The sequence below is a fragment of the Mirounga leonina genome, unplaced genomic scaffold (assembly GCF_011800145.1).
Source record: "Mirounga leonina isolate KUSES-001 unplaced genomic scaffold, KU_Mleo_1.0 Mir_154, whole genome shotgun sequence".
NCBI lineage: Eukaryota > Metazoa > Chordata > Mammalia > Carnivora > Phocidae > Mirounga > Mirounga leonina.
Genome location: NW_023270389.1, coordinates 1,704,589 through 1,727,015, shown reverse-complemented (window position 1 = coordinate 1,727,015; position 22,427 = coordinate 1,704,589). Strand labels below are relative to the sequence as shown.

General features: G+C 61.8%; 1 protein-coding gene across 7 annotated transcripts in view; it reads left to right on the top strand.

Moving 5' to 3' along the window:
• ARHGEF2 (Rho/Rac guanine nucleotide exchange factor 2) overlaps positions 1 to 21,866 on the top strand; it is a 36,591-nt gene extending 14,725 nt beyond the window's left edge. For 3 of the 7 annotated variants that reach the window (XM_035009790.1, XM_035009789.1, XM_035009795.1), the window contains 21 exons: positions 7,046 to 7,190; positions 9,125 to 9,192; positions 9,483 to 9,546; positions 10,094 to 10,223; positions 10,428 to 10,537; positions 10,632 to 10,778; positions 11,228 to 11,478; positions 11,623 to 11,748; positions 12,118 to 12,235; positions 12,421 to 12,669; positions 14,182 to 14,258; positions 15,016 to 15,185; positions 16,410 to 16,477; positions 17,818 to 18,015; positions 18,374 to 18,493; positions 18,587 to 18,654; positions 18,780 to 18,815; positions 19,005 to 19,055; positions 19,193 to 19,645; positions 19,824 to 20,007; positions 20,732 to 21,866. In XM_035009790.1, the coding sequence (XP_034865681.1) occupies positions 7,046 to 7,190; positions 9,125 to 9,192; positions 9,483 to 9,546; positions 10,094 to 10,223; positions 10,428 to 10,537; positions 10,632 to 10,778; positions 11,228 to 11,478; positions 11,623 to 11,748; positions 12,118 to 12,235; positions 12,421 to 12,669; positions 14,182 to 14,258; positions 15,016 to 15,185; positions 16,410 to 16,477; positions 17,818 to 18,015; positions 18,374 to 18,493; positions 18,587 to 18,654; positions 18,780 to 18,815; positions 19,005 to 19,055; positions 19,193 to 19,645; positions 19,824 to 20,007; positions 20,732 to 20,805 (2,907 nt within the window). In that variant the 3' untranslated portion in view covers positions 20,806 to 21,866. Of the gene's footprint in view, positions 1 to 13; positions 191 to 7,045; positions 7,191 to 9,124; positions 9,193 to 9,482; positions 9,547 to 10,093; positions 10,224 to 10,427; positions 10,538 to 10,631; positions 10,779 to 11,227; positions 11,479 to 11,622; positions 11,749 to 12,117; positions 12,236 to 12,420; positions 12,670 to 14,181; positions 14,259 to 15,015; positions 15,186 to 16,409; positions 16,478 to 17,817; positions 18,016 to 18,373; positions 18,494 to 18,586; positions 18,655 to 18,779; positions 18,816 to 19,004; positions 19,056 to 19,192; positions 19,646 to 19,823; positions 20,008 to 20,731 lie in introns of those variants that run through there. The other 4 variants (XM_035009796.1, XM_035009793.1, XM_035009791.1 and 1 more) reach the window with 4 other exon arrangements.
• The last annotated feature ends 561 nt before the right edge of the window (positions 21,867 to 22,427 follow it).

The window sequence follows — 22,427 nt, the reverse complement described above, 5'->3', positions numbered from 1 at the left end:
CCCCGGGCCCGGCCCGGGGGCCCCCGCCCCCGGGCCCGCGGGCAGACTCGCGTTTGAGGAACTGCGCGGGGCCGCGCGCGCGAGCCACCTTCCTGTCCCGGGACCGCCCGCCGCCGCCGCCCCGACCATGTCTCGGATCGAGTCGCTCACACGCGCGCGGACCGAGCGGAGCCGGGAGCTGGCGAGCAAGGTGGGCTCGGGGCGGCCGGGCCGGGGTGGGGGGGGGAGTGCCGGGGCCCGGGGGCGCACCGATCGCGCCGCGTCGCCCCCCCAGCCCCCGCCCGGCCCTGCCGCCCGGGAAGAAAGTTGCTCCGGGCAGGGGCCGGGCGGGAGGAGGGAGGCGCGCGTGTGGTCGGGTGGGCACCCCTCGGCCCGGGGCCCCGCGCCCCGCGCCCCGCGGTCGCCGGCGTGGTCGGCCCCCTTTGTCCCCGTCATCCGGCGCAGGGCCCGGCAGGGCCGGTTTCCCGGTTCCTCCCGCCTGCCCCGCCGCCGCGGCCCCCCCCTCCCCCTCCCGGAGACAAAAGTCAGCCCCTCCTCCCCCAGCAAATGGACTTTCCAGCTGTGATTCACTTCTCCCCTCGGGTGGGCGGGTGGCTGGGGTCGGGACGGCGGAGGGACCACGCACTTCCTCCCCGAGCCGTCACCCTCAGGCTCCGGGAGCAGAGGTCTTTGTGTCGCTGGGACACTTTCCTCCGCCCTTAGGGGCCCTGAGCACACCTGTTTCTGGAACAGGGGGTCTCAGGTCCCCGACCCTGTCTGGCCCGCCGGCCTCTGAGCACCCTGTTCTTCCGGCGTGAAACCTTAGGCTGACCCGCCCGCCGGCACTTTGCCTCTGACCCTCCTCCTCTTCCCCGCTCTCATCGCTTGTCTTGGGACCCATTCACCTACCATTTCCAGAGCCTGGGGTATAATTATCCTTGGCCCTCACTCCTTCCCAACTATCCTTTATCCCTTCTTTGTACCCAGGCCCACTGTCAAAGGCCATGACCTCTGCACACCCCAGACCCCAGGGAATGAGGTGTAGGTGCACAAGTTAGAGCTGGGAGTGCTGGTGCATGCGGAGGGCACCTCTCAGCTGCCGGGGCACCCACACTGTACCCATCATCAGGAGGGCCAGGACCCCACCAACGGCTGGTTTAATCTCTGGCTTCCCTCTGACCCCCGTGCCCTGCCCTGGGTCCCTGCCTGTGCTTGTCACCACCACTGTTCTCCCGGAAAGGGGGCAGTACCCTTTGGGAGCCCCGGAAGATGGTGGAAAGCTCTCCCCACACCTCCCTCCTAGCTCCTAGCCTGGCTACCTGTCTTGAGGCTAAGTTGGGAGAGATTCCATCCTGGAACTTTTCCTTCAGGGGCTGGGATGAGATTGTGCCAACAGGAAAGCAACTAAGGACTTGAGTAGGGCCTAAGACAGGAAGTATGCTGGAGCCGTGGGCGGCAGCCTAGCTGCGCTCTGCTTGGGCTCCTCTCACCCCTGCCCGCGCCAGGCCCCAGCCCTGAAAGTCTGTTTATTTTTCAACCGTTTGAGCTGAGACCCTGGAGTAGAGCCCGGAGGGGGGGGGGGGCGGAGAGGTTTTTCCGAAACCACGGAAATTTGGTTCCACCCTAAAAAGGAAAGCCAAGAGGGAGCTGTGGGGGGCAGACCTGGAGAGGGGTGTAGAGAGGGGCTCTGGGAGGGTAGATACTGGGATCTTTTTTCATTGGGAGGAGCTGGGGGGCCAGATACCTGGGTCCTCATGCCTTGGTCTTTTTAGTGGTGGGGGGCCCGGGACTCCGGAAGCTTGGCTCTTTCTGTCCAGCCGGCCTTGGTTTGGGGAGTGGGGGGTTGGGGGGGCTGAGTGGGTGGATCTGAGGGCAAAGCGCCGCTGGAGGAGGGTGGTTGTCGGTTTGGGTTGGTCGGAAGGGGAGGGCCGCCTCCGGAAAGCTGTGGTTACAGAAGGGGGGAGTTGGTGCTTGGCCAACAAACCTTGGATCCCCCCTCCCCCCTCCCCCAGCACACCAGCTGTCTCCTTTCTTTTTATACTGTGGTGGGAAGTAGAGGGGGCCCTGCTGGAAATGAGATTATTTGAGGAAGATGGTCTCCCCTGCTACCTATTTGGAAGGATGGGTCAGACCAAGCCCTGAGCCCACGCCCCTGGCACATTCCTTGCCTGACACCCGGGAGCCTCCTTAGAGAAGGAGAAATTTGGGGGGAGCATAGCCCTTCTCCCCATCCTCACCAAGGCTGACTGTGTGGCCCCCTCCCCACGCTTCTCATCTTGTCACCCCTTCCTCTCCACTCCTCATTCTCTCTGCTCTGCTTCCTACCTTCCCAGGTCCAAACCCCACAGGCCCCTTTCCCTCTGGCCCCCGGCTCTTCCCCCCTCCCCCAAATCCTAACCTTCACATCTCTCAGAACAAAGGGTCCTTTCCTGTCTAGGAGCAGGGTTAGCGGGCACCTCCAGGATGGCTCTGGAGGCTGGGGTCCCCGTGGAGTCTCCAGGACCCCGACCCTGGAGTGTGTGGGGCAGGTGGAGTGGGAGAGAGGGAGAGGCGATTTCTTTGTTCTGAGTAAGGAGAGGTGGCTGGCTTTGTGTGCAGGACAGGCTGGGAGAGGAGCGGAGCTGGAGAGGAGGGGTGGGCGAGCAGGGAGGGGTTGGCAGGCCTAGCAGTTTGCCAGGAAGTTTTGCAGGAACTGGGGGTCCCTAGGAGGTTGAAGCTTGTAGGGGCACAGGAAGAGATGCTGGGGGCCATGGAGGTTTGGGACGGAGCTGAGGGGGGCAAGTCACTGAGTGCTGCAGGGGGTTGCTCATGTCTGGGGAAGGGCCGACTGGGCTCAGCAGAGGATTGAGAGAGGGGCCTGGAACCGACCTTGGATCCGGGAGGGGACAGATGTGAATGTGTGACTCCCATGCACGCGTGGGACCTGTGTCCGGTGTGTGTGTCTGTCTGTCCCCAGATGCTCCGGGTCACTGTTCTGAGTGGTGGTCACCAGATTAGGGGCTCGTGCTTTCTGGAAGTAGTTCCATGTTTAGCTTCCGTATCTGGTTTGAGGGCTGACTAGGAGCCTGAGCGAGCAGATAGGTCAGGGCGCCTGGAGCTGGTAAGAGAAATGGACGAGAGGAGCTGCCTGGACCCTTCTGGGTTTGTTTGCGTCTCCTGGGGGAGGGGTGCCGGCAGCAGCTGCCCCCTCCCAAGCCAGCCGGCCTGCCCTGTGCCAGGAGGGCAGGGAGTCCTGGTAGCTATTGTTCGCCGGCACAAATGCCCGTCTGTTCGCCCTCCCCCCGCCCCTCTGCTGTCTCTCTCCTGACCTGACAGGTGTGGCCGGGCAGGGGGCAGGCTGGGGGCCAGGATGCCTGGGTCTCAGGGCCCCTGGCCTGATTTTATTCCCCATGGCCCTTAGTGCCCCTCTTCTGCCTGCCAGTGCACCCACCCCCATTGTCTGGGGCTCATCCTCATTCATCACGCGAGTATTTATTAAGTGCCTTTGTGTGTCAGCGGTGCCTTTTTGTGTTTGTTTCTGGCTTTGGTGCTAGCATTTCCGTTTGGCCACCTTCTCCTTGGCCTGCTGCCTTCGTCTTGTCCCTGGAAGCTGATGCAGGAACAGAGCCTGGCTGAGGCCATCCCAAGCCCTCTTCTCAGTCCCGTGGCCGGGGACCCACTGTCCCCCCCCAGTTCCCAGCCCAAAGCTCATCCCCAGGACTCAGGGCCCTTCGCAGCCTATGACTGCACCCCTGCGGGTCAGGGGCTGAGCCGCAGGTGGCTTGAATCCCAGTGCAACCCCAGTGGGACCCTCGGGGGCCCTCTGGTCACCGGGCAGAGGCCTCAGCATCTTGGGGAAGGGGCTGCTGTGAGTTTCGGCGGGAGCAGAGGTGATTCTGAGCACCTCGTGACTCCCCCCGCGGTCTTGGTGTGGACGTCCCTGAGGAGGAGCAGGTACTGCTGAGAGCTTGGGCCTTGCAGGGACTGGCACTGGCCCTCCGGGGGGGGCTCTGCCATCCCTGCTGCCCGCCGGGGAGCCCAGGAAGCCAGGCTTTGGCATTACCTTCTCCATGTTTCTCACATGGGAGGTAAGGTGCCAATTAGGGGGCAGACTGCCTCTGCCCCGGAGCTTTTGGGCCGCCAGCTACAGTGCCCTCTGCCCTTCACCCGAATTTCTTTCCCCAAAGTGACCAAGATCTAGAAGGACAATGGAGGGAAGGCTTGGGTTGGCGTCTTCTGGCCTCCGGAGGAAACCCTCCAGGGCCTAAGCTCATAGAAAGCAGAGGAGGAGTGAGATGGGGAGACGGGGTTTTAATGGCGCAGGGCGAGGGTGCTGCTGGGACCCTGTGTCCCTCGTCCGTCCTCCACCCGTCCTGCCTTCCCTTCCAAGAGCACGCCGACTGCCTGTTGTATGGGCTGCCGAGCCAGGTGCTTTTGAACGCCCTCCTCACCGCTTCCTGATGCAGTTGGAGAAGCTTCCGTGAGGCCCTGTGAGCAGGAGTGTCTGGACGCTGGCTGGGCAGGACAGGACTGAACTGGGCAGGAAGGGCTTCGGAGTGGTGGGGGTGGCCGGTGTGCATTGGGCATCAGGCCCGTGTCTCGCTGCGGGGTTTGGGGCATGGAGGTGAAGTGCTGTCCTGCAGGTGGGCAGGTACGTAGGAGACCAGCGGGACCATCTTAAGAATGCCTGGAAGACAGTAGGACAGAACCAAGCAAAGCCCATTCACTGCATCTCGGGAGCAGCCCCCCCCCCCGCCCCCGTGGCCGGTCCTGCGTCCATCCATCCTCCCGGCCGGGCACTGGGGCCGGCACAGACTGCGCGGGGACAATAGCGCTAGGCAGTGCCAGGGCCGTGGCTGCCGGGCAGTGGCCGAGGGGGGGCGTGCTGCGGCTGCGGCTGCTGGGGGGGGGTCCCTCAGCGAGAGGCTGAGTGTGGGGAGCAGGGGAGACTGGGCCCAGAGCTCCGGGGTCTTCTGTGGGCCGTCGACACCAGGGAGGGAAGGGCCCGAGACACTCTTGCTCTGGCTGCCCCCGCCCTCCCTCCTCCTCCCCCCTTTCCCAGGTGAGTCTCCAGGAGGCCGAGGGCCTGGAGGGCAGAGACCCGAGGGCGGGGGGGGGGGGGGGGGGGGGGGGGGGGGAGGGCCGATCTTCAGCACCTCCCTTCTGGAGTTCACCCTGACCCAGACGTGTTCTCTTCCATGTTGGCTGGTCCGATGCTTCCAATGCAAGCATAGTGAGAGCTCCGAGTTATTTGCGTCCTAGAGAAGGCTGGGAGTGCAGGACAGGAGAGAGGGGCTGTGGCGGTGAGGAGAGACCTTGGGACCTGGTCATTGAGGTCCCCCGTCATTCAGAAGGGGATTTGATCTTCTAAGGAGCTATAATTTGGAACAAGACAGATGGAAGTTAGACCAAAGGGAGAATTTTCTAGTGGCCAGATAGGTAGGTACCAGAGTAGAAGGAAGGAGGCCTGGAACACTGGAGGCTGGGGCTGGAAGGCTGGGCTTCCCTAACCAGGCCTGGGCGGGGAGGAGGGAGTGGGCTGTAGGGGGGGAGGTCAGGAGGGAGAGGCCATGGGCAGTAAGGGAAGCCACTGGGGGAGGAGGTGAGAAGGGGAAGGCAGAGGGGAGGGGAGGAGACTAGGAAATAGGAAGAGGAGGAGGAGAGGGGAGAAGTAGGGGATGGAAGTGGGGAAAGACCCTAAGACCTCCAGGCTTTGCTTATCAGCAGACAAAGCTGGAGCTTCTGAGCTTCTGCCTGGAGCCAGGGGAGAGAGGACCTCCCCCCCCACTCCCCGCCCAGAGACCTCAGGGCACTGTGGCCCAGCGCCCTCTGGCCCCCACACTGTTGACTCAGCTTCTGCATACTTCCCTTTTCTGCCCAGAGCACAGAGTGCCCGCCTAGCACCAGCCCAGTGTGGTTTTCCCCACCAGCCTCTCAGCTGCTCGTGTGGGGGAGCCAAGTCAGGCCCAGGCCGAGGGCTCTCCCCAGGGCCCCAGCCAGTGTCCCCCACCCTGGGGCTCCTGCTCTCCGCATCAGCAATCTGGATCCCGCTCTGTTCCTGGGAAGCTCGGAAGTCCAGGGGGTGGGGAGTGTTCTTGCCAGCCCTGTCCTGTTGGTTACCCTCTCTGGGGGGACATCAAGGGTCTGAGGTGACCGCCGAGGAAGGTCCTGGAGTAGGTGGGAAGAAGGGCATCCCACGCCCTCTCAGGCTCTTGGGGGACAGAGAAGAGGGGGGGAAATGACTTGACCCACAGCTAGCTGCCGGGGCGGCAGGGATGGGGACCCCCAGCCTCTGAGGTTCTGGGGTACTCTGTGCCCCCTCTTGCTGGAGGCTGGAGCCCAAAGAAGGGTGTTGCAGCCGGAGGACAGAGGGTAGAGGCCAGAAAGGACTCGGGATGGGAGCCGGGTGAGCGGGAGGAGTGGGAGCTCACCCGGGTTTCTGAGGGTAGCATGAGGAATACAAGTCAGACTTCCTGCCGGAAGGAGACCCGTGGGCTGAGTTTCCTTCCTCGGAGAGACCAAAGCCAGGTCCAGCCTCCCATAGGGGCCCTGGTGGTTTGGGATCCTGACCCCTGGGTTGGGGGTGGCAACAGAGGCATTCCGGCCTCCAGCGGGTCTACTGAGGGGCTCTTTGGCCCCCCCACTGTGACTGCGGAGCCCGGCTCCAACACCCGTTGTCATGGTTATAAGAGCAGCTAACTCCCCTAGATCTGAAAGCGCTGGTGAGCTGGCACCCTCTGCCTCGCCCGCTCCCCCTCCTCTCTGCGCATCTTCCCCCAGCTCCGAGGAGAGCGTACAGCAGCCTGGGGGCGAGCAGAGCAGGGCTGGGAGGTGCAGGGAGGACGCCGGGCTAGAGCCGGGGAGATGAGTGCCCACAGGAGGCAGCCTAGCCGCCGGGGCCAGGTAGGTCAGGGGCCGGCCCGGGCCCCCTCGGACAGCTGCCTCTGACACCCTGCGGCAGGCCCTTCTTTGGGAAGGGGTGTCTTTCCGGCATCACCCCCTGGCCTCTGCCCTCCGCCTGTCTCTGGACACCCCGGGCACCTGGCATCTTCAGCCTCACTTCCTGTCTCTCCCACCCCTTCCACAGACCCGGGAAAAGGAGAAGATGAAGGAAGCCAAGGATGCCCGCTATACCAACGGGCACCTCTTCACCACCATCTCCGTCTCGGGCATGACCATGTGCTATGCCTGTAACAAGAGCATCACGGCCAAGGAGGCCCTCATCTGCCCAAGTAGGTTGTGTGGATCCTGAATGTCACTCTGACTCGGTGCCCACTGACCCTAACCTTGCCATCTGTCCTTTCTGCCCTGGATCCATAGGGTCACTCTCCTGGAGCCCCAGCAGGGCCCCAGGCCAGATGCTTGATCCTTCGCTCCCTTTCCTCCCTCCATGGGGCACAGCAAGGCTGTAGGGGAGTCAGGGGAGGGGGGGCTGGGGTGGCACCCCTTGCAGCTGTTGTCCGCTGGGTGTCCCCCGGCTCCGGAGCAGCTGCTGAGGGTTAGGGGAACTGCTTGGAGAAGGATCAGGAACGTCCTGCTGGTGGAGGGGGGGCGGTGGCCGGCCACGGCCTTGCACCTGGTTCTGCCTGTCTTCCTGGGCAGAACTGGAAGGTCAGGACTCGAGGGTCCCCTTGCCCCTCCCTTTCTCTTGACTGGGTGGAGCCTGAAATGCTTGTCTCTGCAGTTTGGAGTAGAGGATGGGATTAGGACCCTCTGTCTCAGATTCCCAGTGTGACAGACAGACCGTGAGAAAGAGGGAGAACAGCAGGAATGTATGCGTTGGGGGTTAGCGGTCGGAGCTCCTGACCTTCGCCTACCTCGGAGGGCAGCCCCGTATTTAGGAGTCTGAGCAGGGCAGTCTTCCTTCCCTAGGATGCCGGCCTGCCAGCACAGAAGGCCCCTGCCCCCCAGTCTGTGGCCCCCTGAGGTCTGCGACCGGTGCTCCGGCTCTCGGTCCCTGCGCAGCTGGAGAGCCAGGGAGGTCTCCCTGCTTCCTCACGACCCATCTCAGAGTTAGGAGGATGAAGAGGGAACCCCAGGCTGGATCCCCCAAGACCTGACAGAGCTCCCCAGCGGGAAGCTTGTTGCCAGGGGAACCGGGGAGGCAGGCGGCAAGCGCTATTTTGAGAGCAGGTGGAAAGCGCTGGGGGTAGAAGAAGGGAGCTCTAGGGGAGTGGGGCAGCCCCAGCCCCCTCCAGTCCTCCCCTTCACCCCACCCTGCCCGCCTTGTATTTGTGGAAGTGAGCCTGCTGCTGGGTATTGTCTGCAGGAGTCGCAGGGTTTCCTGTTGTTGCACGCGGCGGAGGGAGCAGGAGAGGGAGAGGGCGAGGCACGTTGGGGACAGGGACAGCCAGCCGCCCCACTGCCAAGGCCTGGCCACTCCTCCTCTCCTACCCCGTGGTGGACAGAGTGTGGGGGCTGTGGGTTTGCCCCAGGCCTGGAGCAGGGGGAAGGTAGGGGTCAGAGCCGAGCCGCGGGGAAGGCCAGGAGGCTCTGGGGAAGGACGGGGCAGGGTCTGTCCCTGCTCCAGCGCCGGGTCCAGCAGCCTTTGAATTGCTTAGGCCTGGCCACGGTTCGTGGGCGCACGTGTGGCCCAGCAACAAGAGTCTGGCCTCCGGACGCAGCCATGCTGGGGTTTCAGTCCCGGCTGCACCACTAGCTGCCTGGCCTCTGGTGGGGGCGCTGGGGGCTGTCTGAGCTCTCCAGGCGGCGGGCCCCTCATCTGTAAAATGAAGATCCTTGAATCGACCCCCAAAGGGTTGTCAGGATCAAGGAACTGTGGGCCACGTGCTAGGTGCTCCGGGGGTGCAAACCGCCCCCCTGCCCCTGGCCCCCACCCCAGCTGCTCTGCGCCTGCTTCTGTCCCGTGGGCGTCCTCTTCCATCTGTCACTCTCAACCACCCCTGTGCTCCTTGAGCTCGTCTCTGGCAGCCAGGAACCCCTTCTTCCCTCCGGGCCACCCCTCAGGTCACCAATGAGTCAGGATGGCCTCCTCTGCCCCTCGCCTGATTTCCTGCTGGAAGGAAGGGGGAGGAGGAGGGGTGGGGAGGGCCGGGGAGAGGGGCGTCCCAGACGGCGTGGCCGGGGGCAGACGGGTGTGTGCACGTGGGTATGCCCCGTCCTGTGCCGCCCGGCCCCCCTCACCCTCTCTCCCCCGCCCTCCCAGCCTGCAACGTGACCATCCACAACCGCTGTAAAGACACGCTGGCCAACTGCACCAAGGTCAAGCAGAAGGTGAGGCGGCGGGCGGCGGGCGGCAGGCTGGGGACCGGGCGGTGACCCTGCCGTTCACCCTCACCCGCGTGCCTCACTGTGCGGGCCCACACCCTGCACCCCAGGCCTCGGGCCTGCGGCCGGCCCGCTGCTCGGGACACATCCCCTGGCGCGGGGCTCGGCCACCCTCATGCCCGTGGCCACGGTGCCGTCTCTCTCCCGAGGGGCCGGCCGCCCAGCTCCTGCCCCAGCCCGTGGGGGAGACCATGCGCAACAACTGTCCCTGGTGTCTCTTTTGCTCCATCCCACAGCAGCAGAAAGCCGCCCTGCTGAAGAACAACACCGCCCTGCAGTCCGTTTCCCTCCGCAGTAAGAGTGAGTCGCGGGGGCGCGCAGGAGACCCCGGCCAGGACCCCAGGCCTCTCAGCCTGCGGGCTCTGCTGCCCCCCGCAGGTCGTTCCCCGCACGGCACCCTCCCCCCTCGGTTGGAAGTGCATGGTGGCCCCTCAGGGATGTCCAGCCTCTCCGGGGGCAGGGCAGAGTTCCCGCGGGGGCGAGGCTAGGGTTGGCTGGCCGACGGAGCGGGCACACTGCTGACTGGTGCTGCACAATGAGCGGAGTCTGAGTCCCTCCGCCACCAGCTGAGTCACCCTGGACGAGTCCCCTAACTTTCTGAGCTTCAGTGTGCTCATAGGCTTGTTTCGGGGACAAGATGAGACAGGAGCGCGTTAGAAGAAGCGCACGAGTGCGAGGTGGCGCTACGAGGTGGCGCTACCGTGACCTTTCCTCGACTTTCCTCGACTAGCGGCCCGGCGGGGGTGGGGTGGCAGAGGAGGCCTCATTTCCAGTCCACGAGCCTGGGAGGCCTGGATCGCGGGAAGCAGCAGCGTTGACGTTTGTCTGCTCGCTGTCCCCCCTCCAGCCACCCCCCGGGAGCGGCCAAGCTCTGCCATCTACCCCTCCGACAGCTTCCGGCAATCCCTGCTAGGTTCCCGCCGCGGCCGCTCCTCCTTGTCGCTAGCCAAGAGTGTCTCCACCACCAACATCGCTGGGTGAGCCTCTGCTTGGGGAAGGGACAGCCGGGGGGCAGGCAGTGGGGACCAGGAGGCCTGGGGGGTCGTTCCCGTCCCTGAGCTCAGAACCATCGACAGGGAAGGAGGACTCAGGGTGCGTGCCCCTCAGACCCCAGCCTCGGTTCCCCATCTGGGGAGGGGTCTGTCCCCCGCATTGGGGTGACACAGGCTCTCTTCCCTCAGACACTTCAGTGACGAGTCGCCCCTGGGGCTGCGCCGAATCCTGTCCCAGTCCACAGACTCCCTCAACATGCGGAACCGAGCCCTGTCCGTGGAGTCCCTCATGGATGAAGGTGACGGCCGGCCCGGGGAGGCCTGCGGGGGGCGGGGCGGGGCGGGACCCAGTGAGCAGAGTCGGGCTCAGCCGTGGGCCCTGCTGACGTCCAGGTGCAGAGGTGTTCTACAGCGAGCTGATGAGTGACTTTGAGACAGACGAGAGGGACTTCGCAGCCGACTCGTGGAGCTTGGCCGTGGACAGCAGCTTCCTGCAGCAGCAGAAGAAGGAGGTGATGAAGCAGCAGGATGTCATCTACGGTGAGCCAAGACCACCCATGCTGCTCTTGCTAGCCAGGGCCAGTTGTCTGTAACCTTCCTCCAGCCAGGGCTCCCCCCTCCAAGACCCCTGCCTCCAGCCCACGAGTTGCCATAAGGCCCCCGCCTTTTGGGGCTCTTGGTCTCCCAGGCCCCGTCTTTACCCCTTCCTTCAAGTCGGCTCTCCGCCTTTGCTCCCGGCCTCTTCCACGCCTGGGACCATGTGGGAAATCTGGACGTGAGGGGACACGTGGTTCTTGCCGCAAACAGCTTACAGCCTGCGATGGCAGAGCGTAAAGAGAAAACATGATTAAAGAATCATCTAAGACCATACCAATGCAGAATGTCACCCTGGAAGGGACCTTAGGAACCTCCCACGAGCCCTGAGGCCCCCGCCGAGCCGACCAGTGTGGCCAAGGCACAGTCGGGTCCAACGAGCTGTCGCCCCACAGAACTCATCCAGACGGAGCTGCGCCACGTGCGGACGCTGAAGATCATGACCCGCCTCTTCCGCACGGGGATGCTGGAAGAGCTGCAGCTCGAGCCGGGGCTGGTGCAGGGGCTGTTCCCTTGCGCGGATGAGCTCAGTGACATCCACACGCGCTTCCTCAGCCAGCTGCTAGAGCGCCGACGCCAGGCCCTGTGCCCTGGAAGCACCCGCAACTTCGTCATCTATCGCTTGGGTGACCTGCTCATCACCCAGGTGAGGCCGGACCCAAGGGCAAAGGTGTGATCGGAGTCTGGGGGTGGAGGCGGGAGCTGGTGAGGCAGGAGGCCGGAGGGGGTCCCGGGGGTAGGGTGTGGCTTTGAGGGACATGCTGACCCAGCCCGGCACCCCGACTGCTAGTTCTCAGGTCCCAGTGCGGAGCAGATGCGTAAGACCTACTCGGAGTTCTGCAGCCGCCACACCAAGGCCTTAAAGCTTTATAAGGAGCTGTATGCCCGCGACAAAAGGTTTCAGCAGTTCATCCGGGTGAGTGGACCTCTGCAGGGCTCGCGCCCAGAGCCACCCCTAGTGGCCCAAACCCCGCCTCCTCTTTCTTGGGGGGCATGGCGGCTGCCGCCACCAGAAGGCCAGGTTCCCACCAACCCCTGTGGCACTTGTCAACAATAATCCCTGCGAGCGAGCCATAATCCCTGTTCACTTCTTTGTCTGGTTGGTCCTCGTAGTAAACCCGGGGCACAGTGCTCCCCATTTCCAGATACGGTCACCCAAGCCAGCGGGAGGTCAGCAGCCAAGTTAGGGCCGTCTCCAGAGCTTAGGCTCCAAGGGCCGTGTTCTTTGCCGTGCACCCCGCCCCCGGCCCCACGCTGGCCCTGAGCCCCACCTCTGCCCTTGTAGAAGGTGACCCGCTCGGCCGTGCTCAAGAGGCATGGGGTACAAGAGTGCATCCTGCTGGTGACCCAGCGCATCACCAAGTACCCGGTGCTCATCAACCGGATCCTGCAGCACTCCCACGGTGAGGGAGCCGGCCGGGCACGGCTGTGCGGGGAGGGCTCTCTGGGGTGAGGAAAGGTGACCCAGGGAAAGGACAGCGTCAGCCGTGGAGCCCGGGGCCACCTCTGACGATGGGATCCGGACACCGTGGGAACTGGGGCGGGATGGAAGCGGACTAGCTGGGCCTCATGCTGGCCCTCGGCACAGGGACGGAGGAGGAGCGCCAGGACCTGACCACGGCACTGGGGCTGGTGAAGGAGCTGCTGTCCAACGTGGACCAGGATGTGCACGAGCTGGAGAAGGGAGCCCGCCTGCAGGAGATCTACCACCGTATGGACCCTCGGGCCCAGGCCCCGGTGCCTGGCAAGGGCCCGTTCGGCCGAGAGGAGCTTCTGCGGCGCAAGCTTATCCACGATGGTTGCCTGCTCTGGAAGACAGCAACTGGCCGCTTCAAAGGTCGGCGGTCAGTGTGGCGGGCCAGGCGGGAGCCCAGCGCCAGATGTGGGGGGGGGGCATCCATCCTGTGGGCCCTCTCTCTGCAGCCCGACATCTGGGGCCCGGGGGCAGGGAAATGCAGCTCTCTGTTGCAGCAAAGTCCGAATTCTGTATTTCACTGCATGGGCCACACAGGGCTTCCCTGTCAGGATGAGTCCTTGCGTGCCCAGAGAGCTACGAGTTTGATGAGGAAGACAGAGAAACTCCAGGACCAGGGGACTAGAGTGGGGCAGCTCGCAGGGCTGCAGAGTGGGCTTCGGGAAGACAGCCAGGAAGGCCCAGGGCAGGGAACTGAGCTGGCGAAGGACAGGCAGGATGGAGAAGAGAGAAAAGAGCAGAGGGGACCAGGGCGGGGGGCCCACTTTCCCGGCCTCTCTCCCCAGATCGCACTGGCCATGTCTTTCCTACCTAAAGCAAGGCCAAGAGAGTAGCAGGCCTCGGCTTTGGGCGTGAGGAATGAGGGCCAGAGTGAAACTGCTCCCCAGGCCTGAGGCTGCCTGAGCCCGCCGTCCCATGTCATGAAATCCCCCCTCCATGGGCTGGGGGATGGCAGCGCTTTACCGGCGCCTTCCTTCATCCCTTTCTCTCTTTCCCATCCCTCCCACGCAGCAGCTAAGAATATAAACCGTGGGGGTTAAAAATAGCAAGGCTGGAGAGCTTTATTTCTGAAGCGTTTAGCAAAAGCCCTCCCCTCTGTGTGCCCACAGTTTAGTAAGATCTCCAAGGTCAAAGGGTGAGCATGTGTTTTCTTGACTGTGACCTCTGGGTTTTAGGGACTTGACCTTTTGTCCGTGTCCCCCCCAGTGTTAAAGTGCGGGACTCAGGAGCAGAGCGGCTGGAAGGTGGGGCAGAGAAGGACGGTGAAGGAGGCCTCTGGGGTCGAGGGGGGGTGGGATTATTCAGCTGTGGGAGGGATGGCTGTGAAGCCTGACTGTCCCCTGCCTCCTGAGCACCGGGAGGTGTGGGCAGGGGCTTTCAGGTCAGGTCGCCGGAAAGCCCTTCTGTCAGCGGCGAGGCATGGCATTTAAAGGGCGGCCCCTCCTGCTCTGGGAACGCTTTTTACTCTCACAAAAATTCTGGACCCTTTCACCGGGAAAAATACATGTGCATGTTATGTTACTACGTAAAATTATGCAACTTTGGGAGGTTGCAGAGCCCCCGAGACCCAGCAGTGGACACGCCTGGGGTCTGTGGTCCCCCGGTTAAGAAACGGCCTCAGCTGGGCGAAGAGGGTTTTTCTCGGATGCACCGGTGACCGCCTCCAGTCTTCTCCGGCCTAGAAGCTGTTTGATGTGTGCGCAGGCCCCTCTCCCCCTGGCGTTTCTGAGCTGTGGGAACGGGCGGGTGGGCGGCTGCAACGGAGGAGGAAGCAGCCAGAGGGAAGAGAGGCCGGGCACAGAGTCGTCAGGCCTGGCCCCCGAGGACGAGGCAGGCGGCTGCGCAGGCCTCTGATGCTGGCCACTCTCCCGCCAGACGTCCTGATGCTGCTGATGACAGACGTGCTGCTGTTTCTGCAGGAGAAGGACCAGAAGTACATCTTTCCCGCCCTGGTGAGATTTTCCTCCTCCTGTCTCAGCACAGACCAGTGTCACGGGCTCTGCTTGCTTTTCTGCCACGCCAGAAAGAACCCGAGAATCCCCCAGAGCCAAGTGGCGACGAGCATAACCGTCGCTACGATATTGGGAGGAATAGAAACAGCTAACGCTGTGTGCAGGCACTTCCACGTCGACGCGGGCCCCCTGTGATCCCGTTTGTCGATGAGGAAAGTGAACCTTAAAGGTTTTGTTTTAATGTGTGTGTTTTTTAAAGTTTATTTATTTGTTATTATTACTGTTATTAAAGACTTATTCATTTGAGAGAGAGAGAGAGCACGAGCAGGGGAGCGGCAGAGGGAGAAGCAGACCCCCCGCCGAGCCGGGAGCCCGATGCGGGGCTCGATCCCAGGACCCCGGGACCATGACCTGAGCCGAAGGCAGACGCTTAGCCGATTGAGCCACCTAGGCGCCCCTAAGTTTATTTATTTTCTTAGTAATCTCTACCCCCAACGTGGAGCTTGAACCCACAACCCTGAGATCAAGAGTCGCACGCTCTCCCGCCCGAGCCAGCTGGGCGCCCTGATAAACCTTAATGTCAGTTAACTTGTCAGGTCACATGTGCTCCCAAGTGCCCTCTGGCCGCACCAGTGCCGGGGCTCTAAATTTATATTGCAGGTAGTCTCTTCAGTCCTTCGGGCACTGCAGAAAGACCGAAAACCCAGATACCCCAGGTCAGGGCTCCCAGGCTGAGTCTTTCCTTTCTGACCTGCAGGACAAGCCCTCGGTGGTATCACTGCAGAATCTAATTGTGCGAGACATCGCCAACCAGGAGAAAGGGATGTTTCTGATCAGCGCCACACCCCCTGAGATGTATGAGGTCCACACGGCATCCCGGGATGACCGGAGCACCTGGATCCGAGTCATTCAGCAGAGCGTGCGCGTGTGAGTGTGCATGGCCCCCGGGATCCTGCAGCTTAGGGCCCCAGGCCACAGCACTCCCTGGGGAAAGAACCCAGGGCTCAGAGGGGGAGGCAGGGGCTGGGGGAGGAGCACGGTGGCCCGGGGCGGGAGAGGTCACCTGGGCCGGCATATCCTGTGTGTTCGTGCCGCGACAACCCCGAGCACCTCTCAGGAGCGTGAGCTGGCAAGCAAAGGGACGCTTGGGGCCGTCCCATGGTGGCTCGCCTGCCGACCAGCAGGGCCCTCCCATGGGCAGGAACACCTCGGGCTGTAGGCAGTGGGCAGTTACTTGGATCATATTGCATTTTACCGTTATTTTCTAAAAACAAATGAACAAGGGAATGAAGTCATTAAAACTAGAGTGAAACCCCCATGGTCAAGGCAAGAAGGAAACCGTTCCGTATGCTAATAAGGCAGCCAACCTCGAGCTTCTGGGGGACGTATGTAGGATTTGAGGCCCTCGACTGTGTGTCTCTTTTGATGAAAAAAGGAAAATGCACGTAGAGCGTTCAAAACGGATTCTTGAAGATTATGCCAAAAAAAAAGAAACGCAATCAGGATACTTGTCGATTTTTTTATCTTTTAGAAATGGATTTTCTCCACTTTGTAACATGTAAACTTTTTTTTTTTTACTTCTGCAGTTTAGACTTTGGAACAAATTTTTCAGAAATGCGTGCCAAAGTATGACCTTGCCTGTTCTAGGAAAACCATGCCAAGTACTTGTCCTATTGGCAGTAGATCCATGGGGGCCTCTCTGTTAACAGTATTAATGTCTGTCACTGTGAAAATTATAATCAATACTCTGTAATCGATGTATCAAGCTTCTGCCATGTTCAAAGCATTGTTATGTTTTTTCATTTAATCCTGACAAAAAAAAAAGCCAGTGAGGAAGAGTGACATCATACCCATTTTTCAGATGAGAAGTAGAGGGCTACCACCGGGTGAATAGTGGGGCCTGGATCTGGGCCCAGGTTGCTTCGCGCCGAGGGTGTAGTGACCGTCCTTGCGGTGCAACCCCCGCAGGTGGCCCATGGAGAGGCACACGCACCGGGAAATTCGGATGATGGGTGTGAAGAAAAGCAGGGGGTCGGGAGTGAGTGAAGCCAGGGCTTGGGGCTGGTGAGTCTTACAGGGAGGCACCGAGCATGTTCAGGAAGGAGGCTGATTCCTGATCTCTCAACCCCACCCAACCTGTGACCTCTCTAGGTGCCCATCCAGAGAGGACTTCCCCCTGATTGAGACAGAGCACGAGGCTTACCTGCGCCGAATCAAGAGTGAGTCCACCCACAGAGCTCTTTAAGTAATTTATAATACGTCCCCGTGATGATGGAATACGATGGGACTGGTTGAAATGTGCCAATGCTGGGGAGGGCTGATGCAGACCCATAACCAGAATGTACTGTGAAGAAAAAAGAGCCAGGTTTAACACAACAGAGGATGTGTGCTACCTCTGGGGTAAAAATAATGGGGGTCGGGTATGTGTCACATGTGGTAGGTGTGTGTGTGTGTGTGTGGCGTCTCTAGAAGGAGAGCTGGGAAGACCAGGGTTGAGACATTAATCTACTTTTTTTACTTTTATTAGAGTATGAACTAACTGCTATACAAAAAGACCAACAAAAATCAGTTTCTTAAACAAGGTAGAAGATCGTTTCTCTATAGTCCACAAGTGGGAAGTACAGGGTAGTCGGTACGCCTCTGCCATCTTCATCATAAAGATTCCCCACCTCCCTGTCCAAAGTGGCTACTCTAGCTCCTGCTATCACATCTGCATCCCAGCTAGCAGGGAGGTGGAAGGGAACAGGGAGAGTTTATACCCTTTTTTTTTCTTTTTTAAAGATTGTATTTTATTTTATTTATATATATAAAATTTATATTTTATATATATAAATATAAAACATATTACATGTGGGGCCTGGACTCATGACTCTGAGATCAAGAGTCGCATGCTCTATTGACTAAGCCCGCAAGGTGCCCCTTAAGATTTTATTTTTAAGTAGTCTGTACACCCAAGGTGGGGCTCAAACTCACAACCCCAAGATCAAGAGTCACACGCTCCACTGACTGAGCCCGCCAGGTGCCTCTATACCCTTTTCTTTAAAGGGCCAATCCGGAGAGACAGTCATGTCCGTTGACCACAGTTTAGTCCCATGGCAATGTCTGGCTGCAGGTCAGGTTTAATTGGGCAGCCACATGCCCAGATGAAATTTGTAGGGACTCTCCAATTAAAGGAAGATGGGAGAATGAAAGTGGTGGGCATCTGCAGTTCTGGCCACAGATCATGTTAGTTTTGCTTTTAAAATAAAAGTCCAGGGGCGCCTGGCTGGCTCCGTGAGTAGAGCCTGTGACTCTTGATCTCGGGGTCATGCGTTTGAGCCCCATGTTGGGCATGGAGCCTACTTAAAAAAAAAGAAAGTTCATGTATTACTTTTCCCCAAAAAAGTGTTTTCTTTTTTGTAAATGCCAGAAATCCAGAATTAAGTACTATGTTGAGTGTAGCCGTGGCCGCCAGGCCCTTGGGCCACCCTTCCAGCACGGCTCTCTGGCTGCGCCCCCCCATAACACCGCCCTGCCTCCCCCCGCCCCCACCGTGTGCTCACCTGTTCCATATCCACAGTGGAGCTGCAACAGAAAGACCAGGCCCTGGTTGAGCTGCTGCAGGAGAAGGTCGGGCTGTTCGCCGAAATGACCCATTTCCAGGTGGAGGAGGATGGTGGTGGGTTGACCCTGCCCGCCCTACCCAGGGGCCTTTTCCGCTCCGAGTCCCTGGAGTCCCCCCGTGGCGAGCGGCTGCTGCAGGATGCCATCCGTGAGGGTGAGGGAGCCCCGAGGGAGGAGTCCAGGGCCATCCACTTGGCCTCACAGAATAGGGACACGTGACTACACGTGGACACACACAGCCCCAGTGTCCATACACTCCCTGGGGCGCCAGGTGTGGGGAAGGTGGGGGGAGGGCGGGGGAGGCACAGTCCTTGCTACTGTTTGACGCCTTGTCCTGCATACGTTTGTGCTGCCCCTTCGGCGCCCTTCAGTGACCTCTGCCCTGTGGGCGGTGGTATGAGTGAGGGCCCCTGGGCGCCTGACTGTTACGCGTGCCTTGGGTGGAAGGCGCCCTGCCGTTCCCTGCAGGGTTCCTTGTGGCTCCTGGGCTTACCTCCCCCCCTTCCCCGTAGTGGAGGGTCTGAAAGACCTCCTGGTGGGGCCTGGAGTAGAACTGCTCCTGACACCCCGGGAACCAGCCTTGCCCGTGGACCAGGATGGCGGCGGTAGCACGAGTCCTGGGGTCACTGCCAGTGAGTGCCTGGGCTGGGGCCACGGTGGTGGGTGGGAGGGAGGGGCCAGGCCCTGAGGACGTGAGCTCAGCCTGTCCTTTCCCTTCTCCACAGATGGTGAGCCCAGAACCTTCAATGGCTCGATTGAGCTCTGCAGAACCGACTCAGACTCCAGCCAGAAGGTGGGTCTGCAAGAGGTACCAGGGCTGGCGAGAGGGCGGGAAGGGGCAGCTGGCCTGTGGACCCCTGACACAGAGCTGTGGGGGACGGGCGCCTGCGACTCCCCCATCCTTGCCTCTCTCTGCAGGACCGGAATGGAAATCAGCTGAGAGCCCCCCAGGAGGTGAGGTGGGGACCCGCTGGTGTAGCCGAGTGAGAGGGAGGGTGTTGTGGCTGAGAAATCGGCCCGGTGTGGAGGGGTGGTGTCGGGCGAGTCGACGTCTGAGAGCGTCTGGACCCACCTCTGGTCACCTTGGGCAGCTCTCCCATCCTGAGGCTTGGGCCCTGTCCCCACCCTCTCCTCTGTCCTCAGGAGGCGTTACAGCGGTTGGTCAATCTCTACGGACTTCTGCACGGCCTCCAGGTCAGCGGGGCCGGCGCCAGCATGGGCAGGGGAGGAGCGAGCGGGGCGGCCTGTTCTCGCGCCGTCGGGGCCCTCCCCGCCCGAGCTCCCGGGAGCCGGGGTTCCGATACGCCCGTCGGGGCCCCTTACGCCCCCAGGCGGCCGTGGCGCAGCAGGACACGCTGGTGGAAGCGCGGCTCCCCGAGGGCGCCGAGCGGCGGGAGAAGCTGGCCCGCGCCAACTCTGCCAACTCGCGGGACGGAGAGGCCGGCCGAGCCGGGCCCGCCCCCGCGGCGCCGGACAAGCAGGCCACCGAGCTGGCGCTGCTGCAGCGGCAGCACGCTCTGCTGCAGGAGGAGCTGCGGCGCTGCCGGCGGCTGGGCGAGGAGCGCGCCACCGAGGCGGGCAGCCTGGAGGCGCGGCTGCGCGAGAGCGAGCAGGCCCGCGCCCGGCTGGAGCGGGAGGCCGACGAGGCCCGCAGGCAGCTGGCCGCCCTGGGCCAGAGCGAGCCGCCCCCGGCCGAGGCCCCCTGGGCCCGCAGGCCCCTGGACCCGCGGCGCCGCAGCCTCCCCGCGGGCGACGCCCTGTACCTGAGCTTCACGCCCCCGCAGGTAAGGAAGCCCGGGGCGCTGAGCCGGGAGGGCGCGAGGCCGGCGGGCCGGCGGGCGGCGGCGGCGGGGCTTTGGCCCGGGGCGCCAGGCTGCGGCTGCAGAGCGGGCAGGGCCGGCGGCGGGGCGCCCGGCCCAGCTCACTGCCTGGCCCGCTGCCTTTCCCGCCGGCCCGTCACAGCCCAGCCGAGGCCACGACCGCCTGGATTTGTCTGTGACCATTCGCTCTGTCCACCGACCCTTTGAGGACCGAGACAGACAGGAGCTGGGCAGCCCCGACGAGCGGCTGCAGGACAGCAGCGACGCGGACACGGGCAGCGAGGAGGAGGGGGGCAGCCGCCTGTCCCCGCCCCACAGTCCGCGAGGTGAGGCGCCCGTGCACGTGGGCTGCCGCCCTCGGCCGTGTGTGCTGGTGCGGGGGGCACTTGGGGGGCCGCAGTCACCGCCGAGGGCTACGGAACCTGTAAGTCTGGCGCGGGGCACGCAGGGCGCACGTCCTGCCTTTTCCGGAGCTGAGCGGGCAGCCGAGCGCTGCGGGAAGCAAAGAATGTGGGAGCCGCTCCAGTAAGTCTGTGATGCCAACCTTTGCAAGTAGATGCCGGGTTTTTTTAAGATTTCATTTGTCAGCGAGCGAGCGAGCGAGCACAAGCAGGGCGAGCGGCAGAGGCAGAGGCAGAGGGCGAAGCAGGCTCCCCGCGAGCAGGGGGCCCGATGCGGGGCTCGATCCCCGGAGCCTGGGACCATGACCTGAGCCGAGGGCAGACGCTTAACGACTGAGCCCAGGGGCCCCTAAACGTAGATTTCTAAGGAAAAGAAACTTTTAAGACTGTCAGCGTTCTTACAGTAGATTCAAGAAATACAAAATAACCAAAAGCTAGTGTGACTTACGTTTTGTATGTTCCTAGCCGCAGGGTACCTTCTGTCGTCGGGAGGATCCAGAGCAGGCAGGTGTGGGCGCGGGCCTCACTCTGCGGTCGGGCCTGCCCCGCCGCCTCGCCGCTTGGGCCGCCATGGGGTCCTCTTGGCGCAGGGGTGCAGCTGCCCGGGGGAGCCTGTGCCGTCCCGCTAACTCTGCCCGTCCCCCCTCAGACTTCACCCGAATGCAGGACATCCCGGAAGAGATCGAGAGTCGCGACGGGGAGCCTGTGGCTTCAGAGAGCTAAGGGGGCCCCTGCCCCGTCCGGTGCCCCCAGGAAGAACACAGCGAGGGAGGCGGACCTTGGGGACTGCAACCTGCCAATGGCGAGGGCACATTCAAAAGAACTGCTGACCCCCTGCCAGCTCTTGGGCTCCTCGGACACCTGCGGCCCTGGGGAAGCTGCAGGGCTTGGGCCACAGTGCCCCCTGATGGCATCCGGGAGCTACACCGCAGATGCCACGTTTTCATGCCTTCTTCCCTCTACTTTAGGAAAATTTATTTATTTATTGTTTATTAGTTACACAGGGAGTGGGGAGATTTAGAGGACCAGGGACACGGGAACCAAGCCATAGGGATCGGGGGCCTTGTCCTGAAACACTACTGGGGTTTATCAGGCTTAACCCCGCGGCCGCTGGGTTCTAGCCCCGACGCGCCTCCCCAGCAACACCGTCTTTGGGGAGAGGCTGCTGCGCCGCCAGACCCTTCCGGAAGGGCTGTGGGCGGCCGTGCCCCCTCCCCTCCCCCGCTAACTGCTGTTCTCCCTTCTCTCCATCCTCCCTGGAGAGCCCAGGGAGACAGCCTGGCTCCCCGGAGTCGGAGGCAATGGAGTAGAGGTCGAGGGGGCCACGATGGCTCTGTTGGGGGGTGAGGGGAAAGCCCACGGGACCAGAATGTTTTTTGTTGTTGTTTTCTTTTTTGTACCAAAGCCAGCTGCACGTGTTTTGTATTTTTAAGAGATGATTGTAGGCAATTAGAAATCACAGCCTTCTATTTCTGCTTATCAGAAGAGCTTGAGGGGTGGGGGGGAACGGCGTCCCCTCATCTGCAGTAACGGGGGACCTACTCTGACCTCTCCTCCAGCCGTTTGGAAAACATGTTGTAGGGTGAGTTGGGAAATCTCTGTGAACCTTGACCTCATCCCCACCTCAGCAACCATGACTGAAGCCTCAGCGTGAATTTGGGGGTTTTCCAGTGGACCCCCAGTGCCCACCAGCCCCAGCCATTTTCTGCCCATTTGATTGTTTAAAAAAAAAAAAGAAAAGAAAAGATAAAGCAGGGAAAATTAAAGACCTGGACCCCCACGAAGTGCTGTCTCGATGTCTGCCTGCCCTGCCTGCCCTACGGGCTGGACCTGTCGCCCCCAAGGGAGGAACAGGCCGCCTCCCCCAACACAGGCCCCTCCCAGAAGAAAGTGCCTCCAGCCCTTCTTGTTGGCACTGAGGTCCACAGATCCAGGGACCAAAATGAAGGTCACTTAGGTTCCAGGGGCTGCTGGGGAGTCCAGAATTAGAAAACTGGTCTCGGCCTCATTTGCATGCCCTGCTCAGAAATGGCGTCAGCGGTGGCCCCCTCCCCTCCCCTGCGGGCCCAGTTCCTGCTGGCCTCTCCCCAGAGTCCTTCATTTTCAGATTCAGACCCCACTCTGCCCTCGGTCTTTAGTGTCAGAGCCCTGGGGCAGCCTCTTCCAGGGGCCCTGGGTGAGAGATTAGGGCGGTTTCAGTTCTTGGTTTTGCTTCATTTCACTTCCTGTTTCTGGTTACTACCCCCCTGCGGCTGGGGGAGGGGAAGAGGGAGGGCGGCCACGCGGTCCACACTCGTGCACACACACACCTCCACGGGGGAGAGGAACTGCAATCAGCTGGGGAG